Below are 20,765 nucleotides of genomic sequence, written 5' to 3'. Positions count from 1 at the left end.
TTTAATAAAGGTAAGGGCCTGGGAAATTGCTATCAATTCCGCAGTAAACTCCCCAGATGTAGGTGGCAGGAGATGATTTTCGTGCCAACAAAGGAAGTGAAGGCATATCCCACACGAGCAGCAGATTTAGAGCTATCTGCGTATAAAACAACAGCACCCCAAAACTCCCATAAAATTCGGAGGAAAACACAACGGAATACAATCGGGGGAACGGAATCTTTAGAACCTTGGTGGAGATTTTCCGAATCCAGGACCGAGGAACTAAACAAGGGGGAGGGGGTGTTGGTGAGGGAACGTGGGAGACAGGACAAAGAAGGAGGCTGAAAATCACGGCGAAGAGACGCAAGGCGGAGACCAACTGGTAAACCCGCCTGAGGGCATGAATCAGGTGGGCGATGTCCTTGGTCTGGGAACAGGATAGAATAGGAAGGATGAGTGGGAGAGGAACAGACAGGATTGCATAAGAAACCAGAAGCTGGGACTGCCGAACAGAAAAGGGGGGGGGGGGGATCCCAGCTTCAACCAGGAGACTATCAACATGGCTTGTAGGGAAGGCACCAGTGGCCAAAGAGATACCACGATGGTGGACCGGATCCAGGAGGCGCAGTGTGGAAGGAGCAACCAAACCATAAACTTGACAACCGTAGTCCAAGAAAGAAAAGCACTAAAGCCTGATAAAGGCGGAGAAGAATGGAGTGGTCCACACCCCAAGAGGTGTGGGAAAGGAAGCGAAGGACATTGAGTTTACGGAAACATCCTACCTTCAGAAGTCTGATATGAGGCAGCCAAGCGAGTGTTGTCGAAAAGAAAACCTAGGAAACGAAACTGTGGAACCACAGGTAATCATTGTGCATCGAGGTAGAACACCGGATCAGGGTGGATCGTAGTATACGGTGACAGAAGTGTACCACCCGTGATTTTAAAGGAGAGAATTGAAATCCGTGAGAGATGGTCCATGCAGAGGCACGCCGTATAGCTCCCTGGAGTTGCCGCTCTGCAGAGTCCATTGAAGAGGAACCAACCCAAATGCAGAAATCGTCCACATACAGAGCAGGGGTGACCAAAGGACCAACAGACGCCACAATTCCATCTATAGCAATGAGGAAAAGTACACTCAATACAGAACCCTGTGGGATGCCATTCTCCTGGGTCTGTGGAGAGCTAAAAACAGTACCAACCTGAACCCTGAAGGACCGATGGAACAGGAACTGGTGGATAAAAATCGGGAGTGGGCCCCGGAGACCCCACTCATGAAGGGTAAGTAAGATGTGATGGTGCCAAGCCGTGTCACAGGCCTTGCGAAGATCGGAAAATACTGCAACCAAATGGCGGCGCTGGGAAAAAGCCTGACGAACTGCGCACTCCACGCGAAGTAAATGATCGATCAGAGACCGTCCCTCTCGGAAGCCACACTGGTAGGGGGTCAATACCTCCCGAGATTCGAGGACACAATTGAGTCGACGGGCTACAATCCGTTCAAGTAACTTGCAAACAACGTTTGTCAGACTAATTGGTCAATAGCTTTCGACAAACATGGGGTTCTAAACAGGCTTAAGGACAGGAACCACGATGCTATCCCTCCATTGAGAAGAGAAGTCACCCTGGAGCCAAATACGGTTAAACACCTGGAGAAGATGTTGCCCTTGTGGAGCACTGAGATGTTGAAGCAGTTAGTTATGAAAGAAGTCTGGGCCAGGGACTGTATTATGAGAAGAAGAAAGTGTGGAAAGAAGTTCCCATTCAGTAAAAGGTTCGTTGTAAGATTCTGACTGACAAGGGGTGAAACATAAGGCGGAAGCTTCGGCCCAATGTTTCTGGTGAAGGAAAGCGGCCAGATAGGAGGCTGATGCTGTTGCAAAATGGGTCACAAGATGTTCCGCAACAATCAACAGGTCCATACAAAGGCCATTTGGGAGGTGAAGGTCCGGGAGGGTAGACTACTGATGGCAACCTTGGAGAGAGCGAACTGTAGCCCATACCCCTGAACCGAGGGAAGAAACAAAGCGTTCCCAACACATCCGTTTGCTCTGTTTGATTAAGCAACGGTCTTTAGCGCGAAGGTGTTTAAAGGGAATAAGGTTGGCAATGGATGGGTGCCTCTTAAGGTGTTGAAAAGCTTGATGGCGATCACGGATGGCAATGGCCGTACTCCACACAAGGGACTTGCCGGCGGCGAAATGTTCCAGATGAGCGCGGGATAGCAAGGCTAGCAGCGCAAACAATCGCGTCAGACACGTCACGTAGGACGTCATCAATACAGCCCAACAAAGAGGGAGAAAAAAAATGACCTGTTCAGTATATATACACCAATTGGCGCGTTGGAAAGACCAAAGAGGTAACCTGCCCATCGGGGAGTGGGAAATGGTCAATAACACAAAGGTTGTCACGTGGTGACCAGTGTAATGAAGGGAGGAAGAAGAAAGAGAAAGATCAATGGCAGAAAAGGTACCATGACCGGCACTGAAATGAGTAGGGGAGCCATCATTAAGAAGGCACAAGTCGTAATCTGCAAGAAACTGGTCTATGAGAAGACCCCGAATAGATGGAAATGCACTGCTCCACTGGGGATGATGAGGATTAAAATCCCCGAGGAGGAGGAAGGGAGGAGGAAATTGCTGAAGAAGGGCAGTGAAGGCTGCAGGTGTGTGAGTCCTGTCAGGAGGGAGATAAAGATTTCAAACCGTGACCTCAGAGTCCAGGTGGACCCTAACAGCAATCATTTCCAATGTAGTTTGAAATGGAATCCACGTGCTAGCAACGTCCGTACGGACCAACATACGAACGCCACCAGAGGTCCGCAGGAGGGCGACCCGATTTCGACAGAAAACACGGAACCCACGGAGGGTCGGTGAGTGATCATCAGTAAAATGAGATTCCTGTAGAACCACACAAGCTGCAGAGTAAAATGAAATAAGGGATTTCAACTCTGGAAGGTGACGGTAATATCCATTACAATTTCATTGGATAACCACAGAATGATGATTCAAATGGGGGGTGAATAGGCTGAAGCCAGTCATGCCGCCAGGTCACAACCCGTCACCAACAAGGAATGGGCGACATCCATGAACAACAAGTCAGAATCAGGTTGTGAAGGTGGAGGATGGCTCCTTGTCCTGTTACTTATGTTTCTTCTTCTCTTCTGTTTGAGATCGACGAGGGCTGTGTGGCAAAAAGGAGCCAGCTGCAGCAAGATCTGGAACAGAAAGAGATTGGGCAACCTGGGGCCCACAGACCTTGGTTCTCGTGGTCGTTGTGTGGCAGCAGACCTTTGGCCTGGAAGGTGCTGGGAAGGGGGATCCCGGGAGGGGCGCCCTTGACTGGCAGATGCCGAAGGAGTGGGACACTTCTCCGGCTGGGGACGGGGAGTGGCGCCCAAAGGGGAGGGTGAGGGAGATGCAGTGGAGGGGGGTAGGAGAGCGATTCGGCACTGGGGTAAGGAAGGAGGAGAAAGCGGTGAGGATGAAACTAAAGCATAGCTAGCCGTCATGGACACAGGATGAAGACGTGAATACTTCTTACGAGCCTCAGTGTAGGTTAGACGATCAAGGGACTTACACTCCTGTATCTTCTTTTCCTTCTTATACTCTGGGCAATCCGGTGAATGTGGAGGATGATTGCCATAACAATTAGCACATCACAGGAGAGGGAACACAGGAACCCCCCGGTAATGGATCTGGGAGATGTGTTATTTTCTACCGGAGTTGTCGATACCAAATCTAGTGAGGGAAGTTGTAAAGGTTTTCTTATATTTTTGTCAGAATATTTTTTTGTGAATTGTAATTTGTCTTATTTTATGCTAATTTGCTTATATGTTCGAGAGTGACAGCATATTGATTAATATTAGTAGATGTGACGAAGAATATCAAAGAGACTGGTTACAAGTGGAAGCTTGTGTGTTGTGTAAAATGTCTGACGCTGGAGTCTTCTTTGACTGTAGTCGGCAGTGAACTCTTGGTGTGTGTGATAGTGGAACAATGTGCAGGTCGCCGTTATAATAATTTGCTAGTGAATAGGAAAAATAAATTATGTTACTAATTTTTTTAAATATAAACATCAAGAAGGAACCACACTCGAAGAAATGGTATTTGAAGCACCAAAAATGAGGCAAACGCATTGAACCAGGTCATTTCTGCAGCCGTCGAAACAGCATTGTGGAATCATACTTTCACTAGACAACTGAAGCCAACACAGTAAAGTCAAATATCATCTTATAAACATTTCACGGAAAAGTGAGTACTGTCACGAAATATGCTAAATTTAAGTATATAAAAATAGTGAGCATATTTCACCCCCCCCCCTCCCCCCTCATGGAGTGGACATCCACAGTCACCACAGAGAGGGGCCTGCCAACAGTGGAAAGACATCTCCAAAATGCAAACACTTAAAACATCTCATAGGTGGTGGGATGTACGGCTTCACATCACATAATCTTGACCACCTCAGGGAGGGTATCCCCTTCAAAGGCCAGGATAAAGACACCAGTATCAATGTGATTGTCCTTCGGACCCTTCTGAACATGCCGAACAAAGTGAACACCCTGCCGCCCGAGATTGTCCCGAAGTTCCTCATCAGTTTGAAGGATGAGGTCCCTGTGAAAATTTACACCTTGAACTAAATTCAAAGACTGCTGGGGGGTAATGGACACAGAAATTGTGCCAAGGTGGTTACAGAGACATGAAGGGCTGCAGACTGGGTACCTGAAGCAGTTTCGATCAACAACGAACCCGACCACATCTTTGTCAGAGAGTTCACTTTGCCAAACTTGTCTTCAATTTGATCCACAAAAAATAAAGGTTTGGTATTGGTCAAGGTATCCCCATCAGTCCTGGTGCAAATCAGAGAGCAGGGGAAAGGTTTCGCCCCTAGCCGATGAGCCTGACCCTCCTCCCAGGGCAATAGCCATGGAACCATAGAAGGGAAGGCCGAAGGGGCAGAAGAAGCAGCACTAAAAGAATCATTTCCATGCAAAGAGACGATCATAGAACAATGGCCAGAGTTCTGGACCCATATGTGTTTCATTTGCATAGCGTCCGCCCTGACACCATCCACTCCGATCAGGGGCTCCCCCCATGGGTGCCACCCAGCCACAGCAACGGCTGTCTAGCACGGTGGCCATTGCCGGGAGTTCTGATGCTCCAGGATGCTCCAGGACGACAAGCAACCACTACTAGGCTTACATGAGGAGGTCACAGCTCAGGTATCAGAAGTGTGATCCCTGTGTTTTCAGGGGGCTCAACCAAAAAGGTACATAGCGACCCCAACCCACAGGCTGGCTACCATGCTGGCTATGTACCCTAGCATCAGACGACAACGTGAAGGAAAAGGAGAAAGGAGCTGGGAAGGCACACGCCGAAGACACTAGGTGAGGTGCTCTTCCCCAAATGGCTCACACTACGGAATATAAATTTAGTAATGGAGGTCAAACCCCAGAGGGGGACCAGAGAACGCCAAAAGGATGAGGTAATTATGCAACAAAACCAAATTGCAAAGCCAACATAACCAGGAGGATAGCGGGGCCAACATAAACAAGGACAGGAAAGGAGGGGAAGGGCAAGGAAATGCAGCCGGGAATGAAGGAAGGCTGCAATAGCTTGGGGCCCCGTGCTCGCCACGCACGTACTCACGGAAGGACCGTGAGCCCCCTGGGGGGGATGACTGCCATGTCTACTTTCACTGAGAATCAGATCCAAACAAACCACTCCTCAAGCCTCCCTGCCTCTCAAAAAAAATGGCTCTGAGCACTATGGGACTTAACATCTTAGGTCATCAGTCCCCTAGAACTTAGAACTACTTAAACCTAACTAACCTAAGGACATCACACAACACCCAGCCATCACGAGGCAGAGAAAATCCCTGGCCCCGCCGGGAATCGAACCCGGGAACCCGGGCGTGGGCCCTGCCTCTCATCGGCAGCTGCTAGACTAGCAGCAAGTAGTGGTGGCAGCACTGACTGCAACCTGAGGGGAGAGGTGTGAAGGAGAGAAGCAGTAAGAAAGAGAGTAGGAAAGCGGCGCACGTACTCAGCTGCACCTAGCCAGCGACGAAGTGTGACATCTCAGTCAACAGTTTCATGCTACTGAAAAAAACTGAGATTTTTCCGAGTTTTTTCAAATTTCCCTGACACATTTGAAATTCCCTGATTTCCAGAACTTGTGGCAACCCTGATTTTATACAACAGAATGGAACATCACATTTAAGCTGGAGCTAACTACATTCATACATGAAATGATGTATTTAAGAACAAAACTTAATGATTTGAAAATTGGAAACTCCCTTTAAAACAACTACAAAACAATATTAGCATCAAAGGAGACACACACACACACACACACACACACACACACACACACACAGCGAATTTTATTTAGATTTTGCCACATGGTAAAGTAACTCATTTGTTCAAATTACCATGCACAATAGTTATAATTTCATAATGATTGTATAGCAAATGTTACTTATTATTTGGGATGAGAATGAGTTTTGGCTGCACTGATACTTGAAGAAGCACATGTTGAAGCTGTTGACAAAGTTTGGGACACACAGTGGTGAGTGTATGATCTTTATATGATAAGAATGAAGTCTGAAAATGCAAACCACAGTAGACAGCAAAACCCCATATGTCAGTTCTGAAGCCATGAAGACAGTGGCAGATCTCAAATTTACAAGTATGTACCAAAACAATTTATTTTACACAAGGCAGGTTTAATCAATAAATTAGTAAGTCATACAACATAATTCCAGATGAGTGGGGAGGTCAACTGCCATTTTAATCTATCAAGAAGACAGAAATTATGTTTCCAAGCAACATAAACACTCTAAAAAGGTCAACGATCTCAAGTTACTCCGATTAACAGAATGTCATACAGCTAAAAGGTACGAACACTTTCTAAAGCTATGTTTCCAGTTTGCACGCTGATGCATGTGAATACCCAAATGGCACCATATTAAGTTATATTAGCTGTGACGCTAAGCCACAATTCATTCAACGGAAGGCATCTTTTGCTTCTGTCACAAACTGATGTGAAGAGACCTCTTTAATAAAAGATGCCTAGTCTTGTGAAGCTGCAGCAGTTGTGAAAACACTACAATCAAACATCTCGCTCAATAATAAATGTTCTTGTGAAATGCAAAATACATCGTTTATCACCACCATACTTTCTGTAGATTACTTTAAAAATTATAAACAACTTTGCTGTTGCAACACCCCGTTTTGACATTTCTGTGCCATGTAATTATGTGAACAGCAGCACATTGTTTAAATAAACATCCACAATTCTTCACTAAATACTTCACAGACAAAATCTTTGAAGACATGGCACTTACTGAGGTGAGACGAAGGTAAGGTTTTTCAATATCCTGGCATGTCCCCACAATTCTACAGGAGCTCAAGTCTGGGTCACCAGTTGAATCAACAAAATAAAGGTTATTTTGTATTGTTGTTGTTATAAGGCTGAGAGGTTTCTTCTTCCGTTGAGGAGTATCCGTTGGTGAATCAACTTCAGATTCCTTAAAATTAGAGCTGAAACGAGCTGCCCGTTGTTGCAGTCTTTCCGAACTACCAAAATCCTCGTTACCATTGAACTGAGAACCAAACTCAGAGTAGAAATGGCTTTTTGACCTGAAGACAGAAGCATAATATATAAGTTGAACATGGTTGAGTTTATATAAAAATATAAAACTTATATTACAGAAATATAAACAATGTGTGCTAATGACAGTTATGCAACACATTTTAGACAGAAGAAAGAGCACTCACTTTCAACACACCTGAACAAAAGGAACAGCAGCACTGCCAAGACCTTTGTGTGTGTGTGTGTGTGTGTGTGTGTGTGTGTGTGTGTGTGTGTGTGTGTTACAATCTTGTCATATCATCATAACAGACGAGGCACTAGCAGTGACATGCACTTTTACAACACACCAAGGACCCTGCCCTGGAGTGAGGATTTTTCGTGGATTTGCCAGTAAACACACTTTTTCTGGTGAACGTACATTTTTTCCTGTGTTAAGTGACAATATTCTTTCCCTTGGAGCTGTAAAACTTGTCAGTCCTTCGAATGGTAGTGACTTTATACACCGGCTTATAACTCCCCGATACTTTAGGAAACAAAACCTTGTATACTGCATATTTTCGTATTAAAGTATAAATATGAATTCCACCAAATACAACTTGCTTGCTCCCGAAGCACTGAAATCTAAATTGCAACATGCATTTATCAGCCAATCAAAGCTCATGGCACTTGATCTTGCCATTAAGTAGCACGAACACACAAATAGGAAAAGTTAAGACACACGCACACAGTACAGCTACAAGAAAAGCTAACCTTTAACACATAATGTTGGTCTTTTTTAGCATGTGTTACCCTTTTGAGGTAAGTCAAATACAAATGTGCCATAGAAACTTTAAATAATGGCGCAAGTGGCTGGTCTTATAGGTTCAAAATTTTTCTATGTGGCTGATTCTTAAAGTGTTAAGTTTTGAATGAGGATCACACTCTCCATGATAACAGGGTGCATACGTGGACAAGGAAAAAAGATTCCCAGATTTTTCCCAGAATTCCCAGTTAAAAGTACACTTCCTCCCGGGTGAAAATACACTTTTTCCGTGCTACGTGAGAATATATTTTTCCTCGGAACTACAAAAGTTATCAGTCTCTTGAATGGTTATGGTTTTATACACCGCCGTAGAATTTCCCAGCACTTTAGCAAGAGAAACTCAGGTAGCAAAACACGTTTTGGGAATTTTCTGACATGCAACGACATGTACACTGTGTTTTCGTATTACGAAAGTATAAATTCCACCAAACACCACATGGTACTTTCCGAAGCATTGAAATCGAGATTGTGATGCACTTTTGTAAGCCAGTCATAGCTCACATCATGTTATCTCGTCAGCCGATAACAGCTGACATTCACAACATAGGACACGTGATGTAGTCAGCCAATAGCAACATCACTGTTAAGTAGCGCAAACACGCATATAGGGAAAGTTAATGGTTTAAATTAATATACGTAGTGTTGCCACAAGAAAAGAAAAGCTTTCACACGTGTTACACTTTAAGATACATCACACAAATGTGACAGTAAAATTTTTAATAACATAAAAGTCATATCTTCTGGGCTCTAAATTATTCTATATCATTGTAGTCAAAGAGCTGATTTTTAAATGAGAGTCAAACGCTCTGTGATTTAAGAAATTCATTGTACATTCTCACATTTACTTTGAAAGTAACGGTTTTCAAACCACCATTCACAAAATTTTCCTGCAACCTGTTAGAAATAGGTTCATTTCAGCAGTTGCCAGAGAGCGCCAGATAACAAGTGTAACCGCGCTTGCGCAGCTACGCAGGAAGCCCGTATGTTCGAACGTGTAAAACATTAAAAGACCTTACATAATGCCATAAACGAAATGAGACATTAGAGGATACTCCAAGAGCACGGGAATTTCGTGCACCATACTAAAATGCATAATTCAGCTGAAAGTGCACATTCGTATGTCCAGATTCGGATGTAAATTTTCTTGGAGTACGAGTACTGTATTATCTCATGTTTGGTTCTTTATTATAGCATAATGCCATAGGTGCTAGAAGATGAAGACGTGCACTTGAAACTCAGCGAACAGATGAAAGTAGCCAACAGTGTGGAATTTAACACACTGTTTCAAATAAATTGACTGGCTCAGTGGGAAAGATTAATTAAAGCCAAATTTTTTTTTTTGCAAAGTAAAAAATAACTTTTGTTCTGCAAGACGATTAGGCTAATGATTGGCTGTCAGAAAGGGGACACAAAATCTGAAACTAATAACATATTTTAGCCTTCCATAATTACGTAAACGTATTTTAATTGACTTGATAGCTCCTGGCCACAGAAATCCGTTTTGTTTTCATTTGATGTGCGAGCATTAAACGAAAAGGAAACGGCAAACTCACTAAATGTAAACACGGGTCACGTGAGACTACCCACCTCCCGATTACAACTTAATACTGCTCTGTGGATCAGCTCCGGATCTACGATATTTCCGAACCGGGGAAATAATAGATAGTGGCGCCCCTCCTCCCTCAAGCCCTCAAGATAGGGCGCAAAAAATTTTAAAAATCGGCTTTTCAAAAATATTTTGTAGTGCACATCTTTCTGAAGAGTCTGATACGTAAAACATATGCGTTTGAGGAAATTTTTGGTCTTAAATATGCCAAAGTGCAGTGCCATGCTTCTTCACATACAGCATTCTTCTATTGCACGTCACTGTATTTCGCTCTGTGGAACTCAAAACATGTAAGATTTTGTAATGGGTGCCAAACTGTATTCAGGACAGTGGAAATTAAAATGTCCTGTTGTGCTTCTCCCGCTCCCAGTCGGCCAGTTTGACAACCTGCAGCTGCTAAAAAAAACTTTCAATAAATACTGGATGGGATTATTTGCAACCGGGAGAACGGGAACTCTTCACAAAATTTGCACTCTTTATTGGCTGTTAGCTAATACCTTGATGTTTTGTGTGACATAAAATTAAATATAGGATACATAAAACCAGTAAAGACAATAGACAAGCAAGACAGTACTCACTTCTTCAATCTTTAAGCCCTAGCATTGCTTTTCTCACTAACCTTACTACAGCTTTACATGGCGTGCTTTCCTTTTGGGAAAGGATCCATTAGCTCATCAAAGTTTGTTAAAGGTTTTGCTACATCGTCTAATACTGAAAAACTATTAATACCTATGAATAGTACCCAAGACTGGTGTGCTTTCTCGATCTGATTATGTGTATTTTGTCACTGTCTGCTAGATAACACGAAATAGGTCTGCCTAATATTGCAGTAATTGTAACACACACTGCCACTATTTTGGCAAAAATGGTCATTTTTATAACACGACAGAATATAATCACGAAGTACCAATATCAAATGCCTATTAGGCCTACTACAAGAAAAAAGTTTCATGTTAGGAAATAGTCTCACATTTCATTCATACGCTCTAGCTTCTGAAGCACGAGATCGGAAAGCAGTAGTACAAATTTTTTATATAAATTTGGAATAGTCATATTCTTACATAATTTGTGTGATGTCCCCATTGCTTCTCCTTCCTCGTTCTAACAAACAATCTTGTCATCACTAATTCTGTAACTATTCCTGCCAGGGTTAAAACTTATTCTCCGATTAACTTGACTAACCCTGCCACAATCACCGGTTTAGTGATCCCGAGTTTATTCTCCGGTTAGGCATTATTATGTGTTCGTACAACGTGTTTTCCGTGTTACTCCCAGAGTAGAACTTTAGTGACTGCTAGCCGGGGACTGTACAACTGGCCCTTACCAGTGTAGCGTTCTGGCAAAAATTTTCTGCCAAAATTTCATTTTCTTGGTTATACCGAGAAGATAATACGTAATCTTTCTTACCTGTTATTCAACAGGGAAGCGTTTCAAAATCATATGAATAATCGATAGACCGATGTGTGCTGGATACCAGGTGCTTTGTGAAACAAGGCCTTTCCCCCCCTCCCCCAACAGAAGAAATTGCCACCCAGGGCAGACATCCCTGTTTGCCCCCCAACCCCTATATCCAGGCCCGGTGCACATGCATGAATTTTGACAGCTTAGGCATGCCAGTAAAATTTTTTCTGGGTAGCATCTGGCTGTTTGCCGCTATTGCTTGTACACCTAACTGCCACACTTCTGCAGCTAGAAGCAGGAGAAGGTACTACTCATACGCGACTCAACTGCTCAAAAGAATCTAATGCAAACAGTTGTGACATCACACTCATTGGAGGCAATTTGTTGTTATGAAGCATTGCATTGTCTTCCTAAAGCCGTTGACACCTTTTGCTGTTGGCAGACGCTTGTGTGAGCACTTTGTTTCGTTGCTGTGTATGGCGCATTTCATTTCATTGGCAACTTAGTTTAATTATTTCCCCCCCCCCCCCCCCCCCCCCCCCCGCCTTTCATGTTCTATTGCTGCAGTATTATTCTGAAGTAGCGAGATACAGTAATATCCTTTGTTAGAGTATTGGTTCTTACCAGTCAATGTTACAAAAAATTAACTGAAAACTAAAAGAATGAAAAATTCCCGGAATTCTAAAAAATTCCCAGTTTTCCCCGGATGAAAAAAATTCCCAGGTTTTTCCCGGGTCATATACACCCTGTATAAGAAATTCATTGCACATTCTCACACATAACGTAATTCATCTTGCGTAAACAAAAATTTACTTTCAGTGTAATGCTTCTCAATCCACCACTCTCAATATTTTCCCACGACCTAACAAGGGCGCCACAGTGATCAGCCGAATGCGATGTCACCTGTAATTAGTCATTCACCTTGATCTCATTTGTCTTATAATTTAACTCCAAGCATTTACACAGTTTACTCAATGTGTATATAGAAATGCTGTCAACAGCAGAACTATTGATTACGGTAACTCTTGTTATAAACTATATGAGGTAGAGTTAGTTTATATGAAATGACAAGGGAATGAGTATAACTGTACAACAGATTTGCCCTGCACACAAATTATAACACTGCAGCAGGTACATTTGTTATTCTGTTTAGAAGTTAAAAACTGTAAAATGCATATAATTATTTCATAAATAACTCAAAATCTTAAGAAGGAGCTCACTGCATGACGACTGATCTTATCAGCAATTGTACTTCTATAGCACAAGCTTCAAAATGGTAAGCACTGTGAAATCTGAAAGTGTATTTTGTATTATTTCTTAATATAAATGGCACCTCCAGCTTCCACTTCTCAGAGCAGTTTGTGGTCCCTGGACAACTTTACATTTTAATGTAAATTTCTTACTCAATGTGGACATAGTGAGATGAAACAAAACTGCATAGTCATGCTTAATAAAGAAATGAATCACAGTCATATTGCATAATGCAAGTTGCAAGCAATCCATCTGATTGCCTGGGATTTCCAAGCTGACCAGAGATCAGCAACTGATCATTTCAAGCTGCCCCCACAAGTGCAATCTACAAAGCAATTGTATGCCCAAGTGACTAATCGCTGCGATCTGGAGCTAATGTGTGAGGCCCTTTAGAAACAAACAGTTGTGATGTCATGCTCATCAAAAGCAGTTTATTGTTATGACCCACTGCATAGTCTTCATCCTGAAGCCTTTGAAACATTTTGCTGTTGGCTGACAGCAAAATGTGCACTGTGTTTTGTTGTTGTACATGGCACATTTCTTTGCAATTGAAGTTTCATTCTGGTGTTATTCTGTCGTTTATGTCTTATTGCTGCAATTATGAGTATCACTTCTTCCCAGACCAAAGGACAAAAATTTAACTGAAATTCTAAAAAAAATTGCAGATTTTTTCCCAGCTATCCTGGGGCATATACACCCTGCCGAGCACTACACCTGTCCCCTGCATCCATGTCACTTTGTATTCTTTTAGGGAGCCCTTCTTATTTGTAAGGTCTGTTAAAACTATCCAATTCATAAATCACAAAGACAACCACATGACAAGAAAAGAAACAGAAGGGATTACCAATCTGACATATGGTAGTGAATTACATACTTGCGTGGAAATTATTCAAAAATAAAGTCTTGCCAGAGCGCAATGGAGAAACAAATGTTGGAAATTACAATGAGTGACAGGAAAACAACCTGATGAAGTGTAAATGGAAATACTATGTAAACAAACTGTATACATGAACTAAAAAACTATTGACATACAATGAGATGAATGAACATTGCGAACTACATACAAAGTAACAAATTAAGAAGCATTATTACGAAGCCAAACAATTTAGCATTACAATTTCTTAAGATCCAGAAATCCTTGCTCAGTTACACCTATACCAATTAATAAAAACTGATCTCTACTGATATTTTACCTTAACAGATCGAAACACCACCATCTAACAACTGTCACATTAAAGTGGCCTAACAATAATTTTAACTTTCTGTAGAAGTTACAGAACAACAACACAACTACCAAAGATTCATCTGGGAAATTAATGTGATCCCACATTCTTTAGGATGACAAGTTGGGAAAAAATATATATTCTTTTTAATCTGAAAATTACAGTAATAAATTTAGGGTACTATATTAAATAGTAAAACCAAATGCAAACATAAAATATCACAAGTAGATTTCATTCAAATGCAACCAACTTTGGATCCAAAATGAACCACTTTTACATTTGTGATGGCTGGGAAACCTCACAGACTTTGTTAGTGGGCATCTCTGGAAACCATTTATTCTTGACAGTGCACATTAACAAATCAAATGTTATTTTTGTAGAGCACATGGACATTCATATGGAATGGACTTTTGAACTGGCAAGAGGAAAAAGTGCTAACCATCAATTTTGGGAGGATGAAACTTATCAGATAGTCTGGTGTTTTCAAATGCACCACATACTTAACAAGTAGCTCCATAAGCATAACTAGGAAGTGTTGTCTACAATATAATGACATCATTATAAGATACACTGTTCAGTGGAGATGTTGAGTCGCAAATGGGCACAACAAAAAGACTGTCAAAAAGTAACCTTCTGGCCAAAAAGGCCTTCATCCAAATTAGACAACATGTGCGATCCCCCCCCCCCCCCCCCCCCTGCCCCACACACAAACGGAACTCACACACACATGACCACAGACTGAACCAGCCTGCTCTCCGCACCCAGACTCTGTGGCCGTGTGTGCAAGTTGTGTTTGCTTGAGGATGTATGTGTACATTGTCTAATTCGGATGAAGGCATTTTTGACCAAAAGCTTACTTGTTTGACAGTCTTTTTGTTGTGCCTATTTGCGATTCAACACGCTATACGGTGGGTAGCAATCTATCTTTTACATAATATTGTCATTATTTCACAGTGGGTTTTCACTGTTTGATTTTGTCTACAATATAAATTGTTTTGCTTTGTTGTATCTGTGTTCTTGTCTTTGGTTTTACTCCAATATAAGTTATAACACGCAATATATTAAAACACACTCTTCAGGATTAGCAATTATTCCGCTGATCCCTTTATTTGAAACAGTACCGTATTACTCGAATCTAAGCCGCACTTTTTTTCCGGTTTTTGTAATCCAAAAAACTGCCTGGGGCTTAGAATCGAGTGCAAAGCAAGTGGAAGTTCTGAAAAATGTTGGTGCGTGCCGTCACAACTAACTTCTGCCGTCGAATATATGTAGCACCACACAGGCATGCTTTGTAGGCACGAAGATAAATACTGGCGCCAAAACCTCTGCGTCAGTAAATAAATTTAAAAAAAAGGTGGAAGACGAGCTTTTTTTCTCCGCCCCCCAGTTTCGACCACTGCATTTTCATACATTATCCGACGAAGTAAATACAAATTCCGTATTGTTCCTCTTTGAATGTAGCAGCATTTCAATGTATTACGAAAATCCGACTGGCAATACTGTTTGGGATGTTTGTCAATACGGCCAACTCTACGTTCTGAATTTTTTCCTACCTGCGAGAAGAGATAGTTGCTAATCGGAACTTCTATGAATTGTGAATCACATGTTTCGTGTTTGCTGCTATTTCATTTAAATCCTGCCTGCCTAATAAACTACGAAACTAGCGTGAGACAACAGCAAATGTCGAAGAATATACATATAATGTCATGTTTATATTGGTATTATACTTATGCCTAATAGTGATACAATCAGAAATGAATTGACTAGATTTTAAAATCTAAGACGACTCTAATTTCTGGGCAGAACGTAATGTACTAAAGAGGCGTCTGCAAAGATTTTCAAATGGAGAAAATTTTTCGCTAAACTCTCGTTCAGAACATCTTCTATCATTCGCAGTCTATTATTTGGTTCTTGTTGATCATTATCAAAGAAAGCAGCAGTGGAAGTAACAACAAATAGCAGTCTCTTGTCATTGTTTCGCAAATGAGACAATTCCTCTCTTTTTTTTTTAAATTGTAAGTGGCGGTAGCGTGCACAAAAGCAAGCAAGCCATGCCGCGAGCGGCGACAGGCCGTAAACACTCATTATCAGAATGCGACAAACAATGCATGACAAAGTAATGCATTTTCAGCTTAGAGTGACGTAAACACCTAATAGCAAATAGAACGGCACTTATCAGATCAAAGAAAAATAAGCAATCAATTCAAACCAGACGAAGCACGTGAAAAAGGAAGGGTACCCGTATAAATACGGACGGAGCGCCTGACGCATAGCAATGGCTACCTGGTAAAGCTTAACTGCTAAGCTTATGACTCGAACCAAACTACTGTAGCTGTATCGTCATTTATTCAACCTAAATTGTGTCTCATATTACAATGGACCGACTTTGTTTCGATTTGGAGGTGCGACCTAAAACTTTTCTCTCCCCTTGAATTTCGAGTCTCAAATTTCAGGTGCGGCTTAGATTCAGGAAAATTTTTTTTCCTTGATTTCGAGTCTCATTTTTCAGGTGCGGCTTAGATTCGAGTAAATACGGTAATACATGATAGCTGTTACAGGGGTGTGCAGGCAGTATCATACATTGTTGCCATTAACAGATTACAAGAAAGTACACCCATTGTGGCAAGGAGCAGTATTAGGTACAGTGAAGGTACTAAGGAACTTTAGTATGATGTAAGCAAATATGACATGTAATAAGACTAGAGGTGACAGCGGCAGTTTTCAAAGCATATGCATTTTTCTAGGGAGAGCTATAAGGATAAATAATGGTCAAATGTGGCATTCACACCAGTTATCAGGGTACACCTTGGCTCGGTATTGCCAGTTATAAGGGTACACCTTGGCTGGAGCAGTGTGGGACAGGGTACACCTTGGCTGGAGCAGTGTGGGACAGACTGACCACACACTGGCACTATTACTAAGAGTTCTCTCTCATTCTCTGCACACAATTCTCACAGCTGCATTCTTATATGCACGTCACTTCAATACCATTAATTTTTGCCACTAATGGATTATAAGAAACTACACTCATACGTATTTAACTGCAGCCGCTTTTTTCTTAGAAGATTGAACAATAAACATCACGGCCTCTGCTACAATATAAAAATATTTAAATTTTAATAACAAAAACACAAATTCAAAGACAGAACCAGACAATATCTTTACAAAGTTCGCTCTTTGGTGCAACACAAATCATCATCATACTCCTACATGCTGTGTTCACAATTAATTGCTGTGCACATTATGTTTAAAATGTTATGACTACTCTTCCGAAGATAGAGCATCCCCCGTCACATTGCAGGTGCACGACTCAGTATTTAAGCAGAGTACAGACATATGGGGAATCAAACTAGTGATGACAGTGTCTGCAAATGGAGAAAGCCATTGGAATCATTGATTCTGCCAAAGGTTGTTACGGCCTGCCACATGGGAGCAAGCTCCTGGAAATGGCAAAACTTGTCACCTGTTCACAGGCCGTTATCGCGAGTATCCATGGGAGGGGGTTGGCAGGGTGTGAAACCACATAGGATACTAGGTGTCTGGCTTCTAGGTCTCTTAACACATCTCTGATATTACTCTTCTCAGTGAAGCACAATATGTGATGCTCTGGCAGATCTAACAGAGTACTATGCTGGTGCAGGCAAAAGTGTTCTTGAGCACATCATTCAGTCCAACTTGTCAAACACAGGGCTTTACCAAAAACGTACAAAGGACTTGTCGGGCCCATGCCATGCACATAGCTACAGACGTGTTCCCTGCATTCTGTGCTGAGAGATGACATTCTGGACGATATGATGTATTTATCATCCAATTTTTTAAAAACTATTGCCTGAAAAAATCTGATTTTTGCACATCTTACCATCTGATATCTTCACTTGATAAAGAACTGAATTTCTTTTCATTATCTGTCATACATACAGCACCACATCAAATTAAGAAAAACACTGCATGCAATTTTAAAGAGTCTGCAGAGGTAGAAACACTAAGCGTAACCTGTGTGTATGGTCAATTTTAGCTCTTACACTGCAGGAAATGAAATGCACGTAAGATATTGAGATTTCATTTAAAATTGTGAGCAGAACGATATTTTCTTCTCAAGTTATTGGGTTTTATACCCGATTAACGGTAGCGCATGATGTACCCATTGAATTCCTTGTGTTTCACAAATCGTGGTCATAACAATTGTCATATCTCAAACGATTCAGGGTATTGAAATGAGGTTTTATGCAAATGATAGGCATGTGTGTTGTATGATAAATACTCGAGACATCTTAATTCACTGAGATACAGAAGTAATTCGTCTGAAGCACTGAGAAGTCAGCAGTGCAGGACACACACAAACATCTATAGTACTGCAAGAAAACCCAAGCAGCGCACATATACACATCCACAGCATTTGGAGAATGGTGTGGTTGGACGTTATACACGTCCGCAGCAGCGAGAGAGTTAAGAAAGCTGTCACAATCTTTTGACTCATTAGTGCAAATACGGTATCAGTAATATAAATGAAGCAAATGCATTAGTAATTTAGACTTACAGTTTATTATTTTGTTTAGCTTTTCCTATTTTTCCTTTATTTAAGTTTCTGTTCTTCATATTCAACCTATCAGCAATACGAGCAGTTGCACGAACTTTGGATGTAACCTTCAGTGACTTGAAGTTGTCATCACTACTTGAGGAGCTCCCACTAAAACAATAACAATAAAAAACATGATATAGAGTATAACAAATTTAAACTACCATTAACCTACTGGATAGCCTTCAGTCTAACTTTTACATTACGAAGTGGGGGACATATACAAAATAGAGGCTTTTTCGCCATCAATGTGGATTCTAAAATTTGGCGATGATAAATCCATTCACTCAAATCACAACACCCTGAACTACAGTTTCATCAGAATTCTGCCTTTCAGTAACATTGGAACATTTTTATCATCCAGTATGCCAGAATTTCTTCTCTGGGAGAAGTTTATACCAGCATAATTTGTCCCTCTTCCTTTTCCATCACTCACAACAAGAAAGTTGAATGCTTATTCATCTCTGAGCTTAACTTTCTTTAATTTTACCATAATATGTACAAACTACTGTACAAAAGAAGAAGAAGCATTTTCTTATTAAGGCACATGTCTCAATTCACATTTATAATGGTACTATGATGGCCAAATCTCAATTTCAAACAATCATATTTTGTTACGTTTGGAAACAATGATAAAGCCTCATTATTCTTCCAATTAATCACACCTTAGTTCATGTATTGTATCTTAATTCACTTGCAACAACACCCATAAATATGAATAATTAAGCTAACATATGAATGGTGGTAACACGCAAATTTTTCCCCGGCGGGCATGCAGCTCTACTGTATGGTTAAATGATGACTGCATCTTCCTGGAGGTAAAATAGTCCCACATTCAGATCTCTCGGCGAGGACTACTCAGGAGGTCGCCTTTATCAGGAAAAACAAAACTGGCGTTCTATGGAACAAAGTATGGAATTTCAGATACCGTAATCCGGCAGGTACATCAGAAAACTTCAAAAGGGATATGGATAGGTTAAAATTAGATATAGTGGGAGTTAGTGAAGTTCAGTGGCATGAGGAACAGGACTTCTGATCAGGTGAACATAGGGTTATACATACATCAAATAGAGGTAATGCAGGACTAGGTTTAATAGTGAATTAAAAAAATGGAACATGGATAAGCTACAACGAACAGCATACTGAACACAATGAGATTTTCACTCTACAGAGGAGTGTGTGTGCAGTTATGAAACTTCCTGGCAGATTAAGACTGTGTGCCGAACCGAGACTAACTTGGGACCTTTGCGTTTCGCGGGCAAGTGCTCTACCAACTGAGCTACCCAAGCACGACTCACGCCCCATCCTGACAGCTTTACTTCTGCCAGTACCTCGTCTCCTACCTTCCAAACTTTACAGAAGCACACACCGCTGTAGAGTGAGAGTTTGGAAGGTAGGAGATGAGGTACAGGCAGAAGTAAAGCTGCGAGGACAGGACGTGAGTCGTGCTTGGGTAGCTCAGCTGGTAGAGCACTTGCCTGCGAAAGGCAAAGGTCCCGAGTTCGAGTCTCGGTCCGGCACACAGTTTTAATCTGCTAGGAAGTTTCAGCATAGTGAACACTTTATTGTAACAAAGAAGACACAAAGTCCACACCCACAACACAGTAGTATGAGTTTATATGGCAACGAGCTCCACAGATGAAGAGAGAGAAATGAAAATTTAATAGTCATGGGGGACTGGAATTTGGTAGTAGGTAAAGGAGGAGAAGGAATAGAAGCAGTAGGTGAATATGGATAGGGGGAGGAGGGGGGTGGGGACGGGAATGAAAGAGGAAGCTGCCCGGTAATATTTTGCTTACACTTGATTTAAGAATCATGAAAGAAGGTTGTATATAAGGAAGAGACCTGGAGACACCAGGTGGTTTCCGATTGAAAATATAATGGTAACCAGGTTCTAAATTGTAAGACATTTCTAGGGACAGATGTGGGCTCTGACTGCAATTTGTGTGTTATGAACTGTAAATGCAAACTGAAGGAACTGCAAAAAGGTAGGAATTTAAGGAGGTGGGGACTGGATAAACAAAGAACTAGAGATTATAGCGTGTTCCAGAAGGAGCATTAGAGAAGGACTGACAAGAAGTGGGGAAGGGAATACAGAAGAAGAATGGGTAGCTTTGAGAGATGAAATAGTGAAGGAAGCAGAGGATCAAATAGGTAAAAGCATGAGAGCTACCAGTAGTAGAAATCCTTGGGTAACACAAGAGATACTGAATTTAACTGATGAAAGGAGAAAATATAAAAATGCAGCAAATGAAGCAGGCAAAATGGGGATAAAAACTTCTAAAAAATGAGATTGACAGGAAATGCAAAATGGCTGAGAAAGAATGGCTAGAGG

At 41.6% G+C, this 20,765-nt stretch overlaps 1 protein-coding gene across 2 annotated transcripts in view; it reads right to left on the bottom strand.

Annotated features, from left to right (window-relative positions):
- Positions 1 to 20,765, bottom strand: part of LOC126475372 (leukocyte receptor cluster member 8) — a 71,536-nt gene that overhangs the window by 12,820 nt on the left and 37,951 nt on the right. For both annotated transcript variants that reach the window (XM_050103189.1, XM_050103190.1), the window contains 2 exons: positions 18,392 to 18,541; positions 7,324 to 7,618 (listed from right to left, as the gene is read on the bottom strand). In XM_050103189.1, coding sequence (XP_049959146.1) covers positions 7,324 to 7,618; positions 18,392 to 18,541 — 445 coding nt within the window. The remainder of the gene's footprint in view (positions 1 to 7,323; positions 7,619 to 18,391; positions 18,542 to 20,765) is intronic.

The sequence above is a fragment of the Schistocerca serialis genome, chromosome 4, assembly GCF_023864345.2.
Source record: "Schistocerca serialis cubense isolate TAMUIC-IGC-003099 chromosome 4, iqSchSeri2.2, whole genome shotgun sequence".
Lineage (NCBI taxonomy): Eukaryota > Metazoa > Arthropoda > Insecta > Orthoptera > Acrididae > Schistocerca > Schistocerca serialis.
This window is presented reverse-complemented; position numbering and strand designations above follow the sequence as displayed.